Source organism: Phoxinus phoxinus (assembly GCF_949152265.1).
Source record: "Phoxinus phoxinus genome assembly, chromosome: 16".
Taxonomy (NCBI): Eukaryota; Metazoa; Chordata; class Actinopteri; order Cypriniformes; family Leuciscidae; genus Phoxinus; species Phoxinus phoxinus.
The window spans coordinates 32,650,411-32,665,501 of NC_136891.1; the positions used below are offsets into that span (position 1 = coordinate 32,650,411).

A 15,091-nucleotide genomic window follows, 5' to 3' on the forward strand; every position below is an offset into this window, starting at 1 on the left:
GTCACAACTTGAGGGTTAGTAAATGATGTCAGAATATTTGGGTGAATTATTCCTTAAAAATCCAAACCTTGGCAATCTTAGATAAACCTGAGGCTATACTGTGTGAACGCAGCCCGCAGGATTCGCACGGGGAAACGTTGCTTTCGGATAGGACGTGCAGCTCTGAGACGGCAGACTCCTCTAAAAGAGCACACACTTCTACTCTCAAAAGAGAGAGAGAATTAGATTTTAAAGCTGTATGTCTCACTTTATGTGAGACAGAAGGGTGTTGGGCATGAATACTAAGCAGTGTTTTCCCCCAATTACAAGCAAGCTGGGCCAGTTCACTGCCACTGGGGGACAGCTGGAGCTCATATGCTTTGATTTGACCAAGTGAAGTTCAGATGAGAGCTTCCCATATTGCCCCAGTATGAGTGATTGTGCGATCTATCAGTGGAAAGAGGGGCGGCGTGAGAGCGAGCGCATATTTTGTTGTGCGAAGGAGACCCGAGAAGGTGTTGCGTACAAAGATCCGTCTTTCTGAGGAAATTCGTTCAAGTCTGTGTTTCTGTCATTGAAAGGTTTTCAATAGACATCTCCAGCATTTGGAGAGCACCCTTTGTGTCACTGGCCTTGGCGCTGACAAATACTTGCATGCACATGGAAATCTGTGTGCGTCTCTCTCTCTCTCTCTCTCTCTCTCTCTCTCTCTCTCTCTCTCTCTCTCTCTCTCTCTCACACACGCACACACACACACACACACACTAACAGGATTTGCAAGGAGCATGAGATAGAAGTGTTAGCTTGTTGACAGATAGAGGACTAGAGCACTCAATATGTTAGTGTGTGTGTTTGTTTGAAAGCGTATGGTTTTCTGAAAGAAAAGTTGTTTATAATATATTATATTATATTATAGCACCTGTGAAAAAAGTAACTTTGCTTTTTTTATTTCATAGTTCAAATAAAACCTCCCCAGCGATTTACCTTTTGTACAGCGTTCGATCTAAAGGCATTAAGACGTTCACATTTCTCTAAAATAAAGAGATATAACTAAATATAGGTGACTTTATTCCTTATGAACAGAGCATGTTTCAAAACTTTAAAAGCTCTTCCTGTCACTTATTATATTTTTGAACAAAAGAAGAATGACAGATTTTTTTTGTTGTTGTTTTATTTTTTCCTTGTTCTGAGACTGATAATGGAGGCTTTGAATAGCTTCAGACTTCTGTATGTCTTTCCTCATAAGTGTACCTCGTTTCAGTCTGCAGATTTAATACAACTGCAGTTCATGATAAATGATTCTTTTCCTTTAACAGAAAATGAGTTTTGAGGAACAGCTTTGAGGGACACACAGCGGACACTTCTGCCTAATCGCAGCACACAGGAGGCGCTCCAGAAAACACATCTGTCCCACCATCAACCAGGACATCTCAGGTAATGTGCTTTGCGTTGCGTTTGTTCTTGGCAGTAAAGTTGAATTGTTACACTACTGTTCAAAAGTCAGGTATCAGTATAATTTCTTTTTAAAGAAATTAATACTTTTTATTCAGTAAGGATGCATTAAATTGATCAGGAAAAAATCTCGGTTTCCACTGAATTATGCAGCACAACTGCTTTTAACATTGATGTTGATTGATTTCTGAAAAGTAATTCCTGCTGAAACTCAGCTTTGCCATCACAGGAATAAAGTACATTTTAAAATAGAATGATAAAATTAAAATAGAAAACAATTATGCTAAATTGTAATAATGTTTCACTATGTTATTTTTATTTTAACATTGAAAAATCTTATCGACCATCAACTTTTGAATGGTAGTGTATATTGAATCATCTTTTATTGTCTTTGTCCTGCTTCTTTTTTTCTTTTTCTTTTTTTAAAAGCAATCTTGCACACTATTACACAAGAATTAAAGTAGTTAAAATAAGTTTTTTTTTATTGTTTATATTTTTAATGGCAAAATATTATGTATGCTTACATAAAAATGCCAGACAAGTGCATATTTTGCAATGGCACTGTACTTTGTAACAACTACAACAAAGAGGCACGATAAACAAATCCTAACACAAGGATATTGGTCATGGCAGGTTATACAGTGATGTTTCCTTGTGTTTAGTGTGTGTCAAGTGCCCACATTTGTGATCATTATAAACTGATTCACATTGTTGGCAACTAGGGTGCAAAATTTTCGTACAATATAAACCATAATGCATTATTGCCACATGTACCACATGACCAGTGTATCCATGATTCACAGTCTGTATTTTGCATACTAAACATATTCTTTTATCATCTATGATCGGTCTCTCATGCAGTTCATAACCATCCCTGCTACAGACATCATTGCCCTTTTACTCTCGGTTTTGCAGTTGCTCAGATAGTTGACGGAGGTCAGGCTAATTGCTGCTTCTTTTCTCCAGATGGAGGTGGATGCGGCCGAGAAGCGTCATCGAACACGATCTAAAGGTGTGCGAGGTACAGCGCACTCACATGGTATAGCTGCAGTCTCAACCTACGGTCAAATCCATTTCCCCACTTTCAATCCATAACTGCGTCTTTATTGCGCCTCGCGAATTATCACTGACGTCAGTCAGTAGTGATTAACGTGGACTATTGATTGGACAGGTGAAGCAGGATCTGTGAGGCTGGAAAATGAGTCTGCTCATAATAATATAATTCTATTGTGTGATGGATCTCATGTTGAGATGTTTCCTCACTAATTGTTCTCGTTTTCTTTTCTTTTTTTTTCTTTTCAGTTGCCGTGGAGGCTACACAAGAGCTGTTCAGGTCAGTCTGCTCTGCATACAGTACGGGAATCATTCAACTAAACTCACTGTGCAAATCGGTTCACAACCTATTTACTTTCATAATGGGATTTCTGAGCAAAATATGATATCCAAGGTGAAGCTAGGTATTGCATTTTGGTAAACACTGCTGTTCAAAAGTTTGGGGACAGTAAAAATGTTTTGTCTTTTGAAAAAAGTATTATGGTCACCAAGGCTGCATTTATTTGTGTAAAAATACAGTAAAACTACCATTATTTGTTCCTGTTATGGCACTGTTATTACTCCAGTCTTCAGTGTCACATGATCTTTCAGAAATCATTATAATATCCTGATTTGGTCCTCAAAAAACATTTATTATTATTATTATTATCAATTTAAAAATGGTTGTGCTGCCTAATATTTTAGTTTTTCTTCCACAATTCTTTGATGAATAGAACATTATTTATTTAATAAATATCTGTGTTACCTTTATAAATGTCTTTTCTGTCACTTTTGATAAATGTAATGCATCCTTGTTGAATAAAAGTATAATTTTTATTTTTTTTATTTTACTTACTCCAAACCTTTGATAAGATGGCCTTATAATTAGATAATTTTAAGACCAGAAATGCGTATATAGTATACGGTTGATTTGTTGCATCTCGCCTTGCAGTTTCTGTCTGTAAAGACCAAGGGCCAGATTTACTAAACAGGGTAAATTAGCGTGAGTACGCAATTCTTAAAAGAGTGCCGATGGGAGTGGAAAGTTCTGCGCATGATCTACTGATGACACACAAACTAAAGAACACAGACACAGCCGAATCATTTCCATAATGACCAACACAATACCAAGAGCATCTGGTTTAAGACATGCTTTCTTTGGCTGGTAAATAATGGCTCAAATACCAGTAAATGGACTAGCGCAAACCTTAGTAAATCACCTTGCATGATTCATTTAATACTTTCCACCCATAAAGTTTGCTTCTAAAAGGGAAACTCCTACAAATGCATATACAATAAGGTCAGCCACAAAATTAACCCTGTCCACACCATTTGCTGCGTTTCTTTAGTCAAGCTGTTTGTAAATCTGTTGTATGACGCAATATGCATTTCCGTTCAAGGTGGCATCGAAGTATAATTTTGCTAATTGATAGTGTTTGATGTCATTTATACAATATGGCAAGTAGAACCTACTATAAATAGATATTTCAGTGAAATTGCCATAAGTGAGAACATATGATCTCCCAATTAGTATTAGTAAATATCCCAGCACTCCTAATGAAATCATGCATCATGATGAGAGTGAATGGTCTGTCTTTCCTCCGGGGCAGTGAGTCGGTTTACTCATATCTGCCTGTCACTTTTCCCCCTGCATATCTTTCCCTTAAGCACAATTTACAGGCCTCCTAAATGGCAGCATTTTCCTCATTAAGAATGGTTTAACACCCACGCTGATGTAAAAAGAAATATATATATATATATTTTGTGGCTACGTGTCCAATTACAATGACAGCGGCAAGGACACAAGGGTGTACGACTGTGTGAGTGTGTTATGAGCAGTTTTCCAGAGGCACCTCTACCATGGCATGTTTATTATGGTATCAGACCAAGCAGAGACGTGAAATTCCCTCTCTCTCCTTCCCAATCATCAGGGCAATCTGCTTGATCAGCAGGTCCAGGCCTGTAGCTGCGGGCATCTTTAACACCAGTTACACTCACTGATGGGTCACCAGCTTGATCAGACACAGATCCCTAGCCAACATTACCAAGGGTGGATGCAGCTCATGTACTTGGCTAGACATGTTCCCACTCAATGTCCTACTCTTTTGCTACAGTTTAAGCTTAAAATAGCTTCAGGTTTATGTATTGATAAACACGCACAGTCCAATCTCCAGACTAAACGTGGTGTTGGGGAATCTGCTTTGAAACTGTAGCTTTATAAGCTACAACCTACTCCAAATTTGAAGTAGTTAAACTTCTCTCATGCAACCTTTTGCAGAAAGCTATCTCTGTTGTACACTGAAGCTACTTAAAGAGCAACATATTTTTCAATATTTATGTAACTTACGATTATATTATTTATTCCATCATCAGAAATATTTACAAAAACTAAAATACAGCCTAATTTATATTGAATATTAAATTATAATGTATATTATAGTATAGTGTATATCATATCATATTTAGTTTTATACTTATATAAAGTCTCATGCGGCAGCAAAGAGATACGTACGTTTGCGTGTGTGTGTGTGTGTGTGTGTGTGTGTGTGTGTGTGTGTGTGTGTGTGTGTGTGTGTGTGTGTGTGTGTGTGTGTGTGTGTGTGTGTAAACCCTACTTTATGGGGATAAAATGTGAATTTTTGTGAAAACAGCTTATAAATCATACTAATAATGTTTTTGGAAAATGTTAAAATGCATTTTTAACACTGCGTGTGTGTAAAAGGCCACAGTTGCCAATGTGCAGAGGGAATAATATTTAAAAGTATTCTGTTTCGGGTATGGTAGCGTATGTTCATCTAGTTATACTGTTTAATGATGCTTCTGTAATGTGAGGGTTCGGTATGTGGTGGTGGATCACTCTTTGTGATAATAAACAGCAGAATGGAGTCAGAGAACTTTCTCAAGCGATACTTTACTGAACAACACTCACAACAACAACACTTCCTTGTTCAGTCTTCCACGTGACCGCACTAACCAATCAGAAGCGAGAACTGAGATAAACGTGAGGAAATCAGAGAGGCATATTCAGCAGCATATCCTGACTGTTAAATATGTAAACATGTAAATATGTAAATCATTAACTGACTAAAAATCATATTCTCTGTTTTTATTTGAGCTCCCTCAGATGAACATGTATGAACATTCGGTTGTTTTTTACTGTTAAGGACTATTTTTTCTAGCGGAAGGATGGCATTTGCTAATTTTGACTTCGCTTTGCATCATGCCTGACAAGCCCTTCAGCCGTGACCGTATACACAATACCTACCACAATTCATACCGTATTGCTTACATATTAATTTTGCGGTTGGAAAGTATTTTGTGCTTATCATGTGTTTGAGCTACAGGAATACAGGAATATTGTAAAACAATATTATTCAAAATAATTGTTTAAAAAAACATTTTACCATCACAGGTCATTTATTCCTGGCGGTGTCACATGATCCTTCAGAAATCAATCTAATATGCTGATCTGGTGCTCGAGAAACTTTTCTTATTATATAATCAATGTTAAAAACAGTTGTGCTGCTTAATGTTTTTTTGTGGAAATAATTTTTTATCTCAAGATTCTTTGATGAATATCCAATATTAAGTTCAAAAGAAAAGCATTTAATTGAAATTGACATTTTTTGACAAGTCTTTAATGTCATTTTTTAAATCAAATTTATGCATCCTTGCTAAATAAAAATATTTTAAACAATGTTACTGACCCCAAACATTTGAACAGGAACGTATGTATGCGGATGTTCATCAATATAAATAATTAAAAATGTCTAGTTTATTTAGCTCTTTTAATGTGAATGCACAATACAAGCATGCAGTTGCAGTTGTGTGTGTGTTGTGTGTGTGTGGCGTGAGCAGGCCTCACTCTCCAGTACTGGTAGAACTGATAGACACACAATTACCACTGCCAGTCAAGTAAGTGCTTAATGAATACTTTAGGCAATCAGTGACACTGTAACTAATCTGGCTAGTTTTATGTCAATGACTTGATACTGGTTTGCCGGTCTGATCCTTTGCTCAAGCGGAGCAGAAGTTCTAAACTTGGATGTTTTCCCTCATGGCTTTTAACTGGCTGTGGACCTAAATGGAGCAGCCGGAGAGCGATATACAATATGAAATATGAAATATGGAGCCTGGTGAGTCATCGGCCTGGAGGACACTGGGAGCTCTCTAAATCTGTAATGAAGGCTGATGTGCCACGGTTCGAACATAGTCAGCAAGAACGAGCGTATGTGTGTGTCCGTGTGCGTGTGTGTGTGTGACGTCAGCCTTGTATTAATTATTTCTCTTGTCCGCAGCTGTCCCACACCTGGGTGTGATGGTAGTGGACATGTCAGCGGCAAATACGCCAGACACAGGAGGTAAGAACTGACCTCTCATTCATGTGAATGTGTGCCCATCCATCTGAACGTCTCTTTACAGCTGCAAGAATGAAGCTCAAGACCAATAGCAAATTGATGTCAATTGAATTTGAATTGGGCCTTTTTTCTTCCCTTTACATACATCCTTTTACCAGCAAAAAAAGTTGTGAAAGTGCTGTCAAAAGATTGAAATGAAGAGACGACAATGAACTAGAGCTGGCATTTACTTAAGTGGAGCATTTTAACAAAGTATGATATGTTTTCTGGATTGTAGCGGTAAAGGATTGAACAAAATTGTAATGGAACGGTTAACTTCAGAACACTTAGCATTAGCATTAGCCTTCAGCATTAGCACTTTTTGCTTTGTAGCCTAAAAACTTGTAACTGGACTGTTAGCTTGCAACACAACCTTACCTCTTTAAACATGGCTGTTGATGGGTTAGTTCACCTAAACATTAATCCATATGATCCAAGCGGTCCACGTGTAACGAGACAAGATCGTTTTATATGATGAACAGATTTAATAGCCTTTTATTCAGTTAACAGTGATCACTGCACAACATACATAGAGATCATCAAATATGGTAAACTGAAGCTCAAACATAGTTGCTTGGAGCATAAGAACCAATGAGGTTTGTTCTCACACATGTCAAGCATGTACAGTATGTATTATATGTTGTTCATCATATAAAACAATTGTGTCTCTTCAGAAGACTTTTACAATCTCTTTATGAACTTCTTGAAGCATCAAAGTTTTGGTGGAATAGATTTTCAATGGATGGACAGAAATCTATCAGGTTTCATTAAAAATATTGTATTGTGAAGATCTTGAAGATGACCAAGAGAGACATGAGAATGAAAAAATTATGATAGAATTGTTCTTTTTGGGTGAAGTATCCCTTTAAAAATAGATGTAAATGGACAATGAGCCACACTGCGATATCTATCTCTCATTAGCATACATCGGGAATACGTCGAGGATATCTGATGAGAGGCGCAACATCATTCATATTCTAATCAGCTTGTCAAACGTCTTAGCAGGATTGTGCTGTTTGTTTCCTCTTTGACAAAAAGCCTTTTTGAGGACGAATTGTGGAAGGAACACAAAGGGCAACGTTACACTAACAGGCAACTTGAGATAAATCATGTTTATACTTTAATACTGATATAAGTCTAGGCTTTGAAATATAGGTCTTCATTTAAAGCATCTGATTTGACAACTGTCAAACTTCCATGTTTAACCCCTTATATTGGCACCACAGCCATTACATTTAATACAGTAATATACTAAACCTAAACTAATCTTGACAAACTATATATCATTTGAAAGTTTACAATCTCTAGTTTACATATTTGGTGACTGACTTTCAAAATGAATTACAGAGGAGCCGTAATTTATCAATTTGTAACAAGAATATGTTCATCCTCCTAAGGCGTGTTCAGACCTTTATTTTGAAATAGTGATGAACATGAAAAATCATGAAAGAATGGTAGAAACCTCAGTTTGTTTTCATGCCAAGAGTTCAAAAGATAGCATCCATTCAATTCTTTTAGAAAAAAAGGTCTAAAAATGTTTGAAATATAAAGAAAACAATTATAGATTCAGCATTAGTGATGTGGCGGCGAGCTATAATGCACATACGTGATCTTTTGAAGAGGTTGAATTCATTTCAAAATCTGCCAAACTTCCAACACTACTTCTGAATAGGATGTCTACTTCATAAATTGTATGAAAATTGTAAAAATAATGGTTCAGATCATTCAAACAACATATGGAAATGGAGGCGCCCTTATATGGGCAGTAATGTCAACTAGTGGAGAAGTGTGGTACTGCGCCCAAACTAAATCTCACTGAAAGCTCATTTTCTGAGATATCAACCTACAATTTGAAACAAGATTTTTGGCTTTGTTTTTTTGTTGTTGCATTTTTAGAGTCCACCAAAAATATATAATTTATATAATATATGAATAATGAAATGTTTTAACATTTTCATAAACTCAAACTTCTATAACTTTTTTTCTGTTTACATTTCTTAATTTATTTCACTTCTACAAAAATCTGCCAAATGTCTTTTTTAAAACAAGACCAATCTTACATCTATATTCCAAAGCATTCTTGAATTACAACCATTTAAGTTCCAAATGTGCATTTTCATGTCTATAAAAAAAAAAGGGGGGGGTGCCGCTTAAGGGGTTAACAGTCTCAATCCTCGTGATGCTATTTACTGTACTTCAGAAGAAAGATACAAAACAAGAAAGGCAGAACAGAAAAGATTGATGGATACGTCTACTGTGTCACCCCATCAGCCAAGCCCTGTGAACCACCAACCAGAATTGCATTTCTGCTACAGACAAATGGTACCTCCAGCAGACCTCACTGAAAAGGCAGGAGAGGGCGAGAGAGTGATGAATTACCCCCAAACGAGAGGGTGGGGAGAGAAAAGGCGCTCCGACTGTTCTGTCAGAGCACGCTAACATTTGGGGGGCATTTGTGGGAACTGTGGGAATGGCAGGGTTGTAATGAGGACACTGTGTTACCTGTGCAGTGTCTGCCGCCCTTTACCACTCCATTAAAAAGTAATAATGACAAAACAACAACAGTGTTTGTCTCCTGCGGCATACATTGGGTTATATCACAGCATAGGTTCGCACCCCTAATGTATAGCGGCTCTGAAGGGGGCATGAACTGATCTAATGTATACATTGTAGGTTCATGTATTGTAATGGCCTCTCAGGGCAAAATATAATTTAAAAACTGATGCGTACATCTTATGACTTTTCCAGGTCATAATGTACACACACATAAAATGTGGACAATTTGTTTCTTCATAGGTACAACAGCTTGTCACTAGGGCAGTACCCACATTTGTACCTTATTTACCCTGAAAAAGTTCATGGTAGGGTGCAGATTACTACTATAAGGTACTAATATGCACCTTTTAGGGGTAGATAACATACAAAATTGCACCTTTAAGTGTACTGTGCCAAGCTGTTGTACCCTTAAAGTTACAATTTTTTTTTTCTTTTTTTTTTTGGCAGTGTATGCAAGGGATTTATTTTGTGATAATGACTGTACATTAAGTTATAGTGTAATTCTTCCTGTATATTATTCTAATACTTCTGCTAAGATAAAAATAGTACAAGATAAAAAAAGACAAATGCCACAACATTTGTCACATTAAAGTTGTGATGAAACGGAAGTATCCATCCATCCATCCATCCATGCATTCACCCATCCATCCATCCATCCATCCATCCCTCCATCCATGCATCCATCCATCCATCCCTCCATCCATGCATTCATCCATCCATCCCTCCATCCATCCATCCATCCATGCATTCATCCATTCATCCATCCATCCATCCATGCATCCATCCATCCATCCACCCGTCCATGCATTCATCCATCCATCCATCCCTCCATCCATGCATTCATCCATCCATCCCTCCATCCATCCATCCCTCCATCCATGCATTCATCCATCCATCCATCCCTCCATCCATCCATCCATCCATGCATTCATCCATCCATCCATCCATCCCTCCATCCATCCATCCATCCATGCATTCATCCATCCATCCATGCATCCATCCATCCATCCATCCATCCATGCATTCATCCATCCATCCCTCCATCCATGCATTCATCCATCCATCCCTCCATCCATCCATCCCTCCATCCATGCATTCATCCATCCATCCCTCCATCCATCCATCCATCCCTCCATCCATCCATGCATTCATCCATCCATCCATGCATCCATCCCTCCATCCATCCATGCATTCATCCATCCATCCATCCATCCATCCATCCATGCATTCATTCATCCATCCCTCCATCCATCCATCCCCGCATTCATTCATCCATCCCTTCATCCATCCATCCATCCCTCCATCCTTCCATCCATCCATCCATCCCTCCATCCATCCATCCATCCATCCATCATCCATCCATTCATTCCTCCATCCCTCCATCCATCCATCCATCCATTCATTCCTCCATCCATTCATTCCTCCATCCATTCATTCCTCCATCCTTCCTTCCATCCCTCCTTCCATCATCCATCCATTCATTCCTCCATCCCTCCATCCATCCATCCCTCCATCCTTCCATCCCTCCCTCCATCCATCATCCCTCCATCCATGCATCCATCCATCCATCCTTCCATCCATCCATCCATCCATCCATCCATCGGTTGTTGATTGGATGGAGGTCAGAATGTGAGTTCACAGTCGATTGTAAGAATATGGATATTAGGAACAATCCTGAATGTCATGATCGATGTACACGAGAGGTCCACAATAATATTAGTAAACAGAGTGGACTGCTAATGGTGAACTGAAGTCACATTATCTACATTTTGTCTGTAAAAAAAACCAAGCACCTTTCTGTTAACCCTCACGCGCAATTCACGTAAATTCCTATTGAAATGAACGACGGAAAATGTGTCTGCACCCTAACTCGTTTATTGCCATAATAAACACATCATTATTTAATTGGAACGATCAATAAATATTAATTAGATGTAATGTTCACCCAATACTCGTACCTGATTTTAAAAGCCAAGTAGGCAAATTAAGTTTTGTATAATTACTGAGTCCAAAAAGTAGTGAGACGAATTTAGAAATGTCATGTCTCTCCTTTAATGGCTACTACGCCCCTGCAATGGACCAATGGTGTTGCATTCATGTTAAAATGTTAAGAAATAACATGTGTGAGGGACCCTTTAATGTGCCATTTTCTCGTCATCTAAAAATACCCACCTTTACACCCGCCGTGATGCATACCCTTCCTGAAAACGCGTTATCTGCACATTTTCATTTTAATACAGCCCTTTTAGCAAATGCAGAGGCTTGTAATAAGAGGATGTGTCAGTACAGGTGTGACTGCTATGGTTTTAACAGGGTTTAGTAATTGCTTTGTGCAAATCATGTTTAGTACCCCTTCTCTCTTTTTCTTTTTCTCTCTTTCTTTCTTTCTCTCCTCCTCCTCTCCATCTGTGACTCTCTCTCTCTCTCTCTCTCTCTCGTTCCACTTTCCTATTTTCTATTTTCCTATTTTCTCTTCATCCGCTTTATCTTCACCACATCCTGGCTCTTTGTTCCTCTACCTTTCCCTCACTTCTTCTGCGGCTCTTTTTCCATCCCTCTTTCCAGTCTTATTTCTCCTCCTCCCTCCTTCTCTCCCTTTCTGATGGATGACTCACATAGGCTAAAGCCCAGGGCTGTATAATTCAGGGCTTGACAGGTAGCACTCACTAAAAGAATAGGAACTGAGCCAAGAGCTGGTGGCAGTGGCCAGAGAGTGGTATAGCTGTATGCTCTCTCTCGCTCTCCGTCTAATTTTTTCCATCAATATAACACCTGGCTTGCTCTACACAAGTCTGGCCTCTCCTCTTTTGTAGTAGCCACAGTGCATAGATTTTAACGCCAGCCTCTTTCATCCAGCATTGTATTTTCTCCCAACCGAAAAACAAAGAAACCATGTAGATGCAGTGTTTTGTAAAGGAATATGAATAAGTATAAGTGTGAAAGGCCAATAACATGGCTAAAAAAAGAAAAAGCAAGTTGCACTAAAGCTTGTGGGAGAGACCATTAAAATCTAGCACAATTTAGACGTATAATTTCTGATAATAAACACAATTGAGTTTACAGACCTTGACATGACAAGTCTGTTCATTTTTCTTTAGAAATGAGATGAAATGGAGAAAAATGGATCCGCTCTTAAAGTGTAAGGTTTGATTCTTTTGTGACACGTTGTTTTCATTGAGAAATTATCTGAATGACTATTGAGAAAGTAACATTGGTGAGTTACGCCGTTCAACTTTGCTCTCAAACAGCAGTTTGGTTGCGTCACAAATTGCCATTCATAAAAATTCACATTGGCTAAAATAAAACCGGTGTGTTTAAATGTCAAAATATGTTTGAATCGAAGATAGACCACATTAATGGCTTTAAAATGATCGGAATACATCAAATGTCTGCATTTTTTAACATACTAGCACATTTTTTGCACTTTTTTTTTTGCACTTTTTTTAAGAATAGGGAAAAATGCACTTTTTCAAAAAATGCTGTATTCTGAGGTATACAAAAAATAAGTGCATCGGTTACTTAAGAACCACTCATGTAAATATGCTTGCACTAATGGAGTGTTTTATCAACATTAATGTCTTATGGGTTGAATGGAAGTCAATGGAACTATGACCACAGACGTTGAGATTATTGAGACGTCCCGCTTTGTCTTTTCCTTTCTCGGGAATTTATTGAGATTTTGCATGATGGATGCTTACAGACGGCATTCATTTATAGCCTTAGGCCATAATTTACACCTTCATTCTATGTAGCAGGGAGAAATCATATTTGTGTGCCGGTAACTCACCAGCATGCAAACAGATGGGCTCTGGACTGTGTGGGCGGCACATGCAGTTTTGTCCTCTGTCTTCTCTTCTCACTCACTCGCTTTTTCTGATGGGTCTCCGGAATGCAGTCTATGCGGTCTGTTGGCTTCGTGCTCGTCAAGTCGTTCTAAATGATCTGTTCTATACATGCCGAGGGCTTGTTTGTTATCTGTGAGGGATTTGTAATTCGCCCAAACTGTTAATTCAACTGTGAGGCTGAGCCAGATGTCTTTCATGTACTGTAGTCAGACAGTGTAAACAATATACAACAGGATATTTCAAACTTTTTTAAAGCAAGGACCCGTTTCATAACCCCAAAGTGTTCACTCGCAAGCATTACAAACGGTATAATTCAATCTCTTGTATGCAGTCTCTTTGTGATATACAATGTGTCTCCAGATTTTCGATCAACTTTGTGATATTGTGTTCCAAATACAATTTTTGGAATATTTTGTATAAACTTAATGCCATAGAAAGATATGATAAATATAGTAATGGAAGTACTAGAATGCAGTTCTGAATTCAGCGGCTGTCTTTATGAGCGAGTCATTGAATCATTCATTCATTGATTCAAGTGATTCGTTTATTAACAATGTTATAAAATAAAAAAATCTGTCATTATCAATCATTGAATCATTAATTCAAACGATTTGTTCGGTAACACTGATTAATTCAGGAACAAAACAAGTGATTGACTGATTCGGATAAGCATACTAGCATACTACTTTACGATTTTTGCCTTTAAGTGGTAGAAAAAGTAAGAATAATATGTTTCTATACTTACTGTTTTAAATATGTAATGGCTGTGGATAGTTCTATGCCAATATAAGGGTTAAAAACACTTGATTCATTCAGGAAAAAACGGACCTTTATGAGTGACTTATAGTGAATAGCGGTTTACTTGCTGTGTACTTCGTGTTGTGTCTTTTCTTTTTTGTCAGATTTATACATATTTTGTGTTTTGAATATAAAATTATACTTTGAAGGTTTATGTTAATGTAAGATATTCATTAGATATATTTTCCCGAAATAGTTGCACTCTCTCATATTGCTTGCTGTGCAATTTTTGCTCACATATTGAGACATTTTCCTCCGCAGACCGGTGGCTATTTGTGACAGACCTCATTGCTATACAAGTTTCTGATGTGCATCAATGCGATCTTAACCCGTGTAACACGCCTTATGACAACAAGGATCTCTTGATAATTACTAAGCGAGCTGTTTTTCCCGCTGGATGAATCCTGCAGTCAACACCAGTACATTTCCAATCTCGCCTTACTGTATCTCTTTATCATCCATATGATATCTCATGTAGATCTGAGCCTGTGTGAATGGCAGTATTATGCCTCTGAACAACATGGCGAGATGTAAAGCCTCACTCCAGGGTCAGACTTCACGAGTCTCTCCGGTAAATTGAACCACCAAGGACATAATCACCGCAAACAGCCTCTCAGCATGTGTGGTGGTGTGATTGTACGCTGTGTTTTTAGGCTGAGGGGGAACCGGGCTCCGCAGTGACAGAGAAGGCAACCGAGCTGCAGAGACAGAAAGAGCCCTGCAGAATGCACAACACCAGCACCTCCTTTGTTCTGCTTTTTGGGAGGGCGCAGAATGAAGGGAGGTTAGCTGGGAGATGTCTGTCAGGCACAGAATCACGGATCTCTCTCTCTCTCTCTCTCTCACTCTGTCTGTCTGCTCAAATGGCAAATCCCACTCCTGAGGGGGAGATCACCATGGTGACAGCGCCTTGCCACGCATGCCTGTGGATGCTGCAGTGTAGGAGCGCAGAGCAGCCGCATGCTCCTATGGCAACTCCAACACGAACAGCCAGCTGTATAGCTGATGAATTCGCCTCCACGGCCCAAAAGT

The 15,091-nt window shown here is 38.5% G+C and overlaps 1 protein-coding gene across 1 annotated transcript in view; it reads left to right on the forward strand.

Annotated features, from left to right (window-relative positions):
• myt1la (myelin transcription factor 1-like, a) overlaps positions 1–15,091 on the forward strand; it is a 94,695-nt gene that overhangs the window by 47,265 nt on the left and 32,339 nt on the right. Inside the window, exons 8-11 of the mRNA XM_079639419.1 lie at positions 1,296–1,413; positions 2,398–2,452; positions 2,734–2,764; positions 6,762–6,824. Coding sequence (XP_079495545.1) covers positions 2,398–2,452; positions 2,734–2,764; positions 6,762–6,824 — 149 coding nt within the window. The 5' untranslated portion in view covers positions 1,296–1,413. The remainder of the gene's footprint in view (positions 1–1,295; positions 1,414–2,397; positions 2,453–2,733; positions 2,765–6,761; positions 6,825–15,091) is intronic.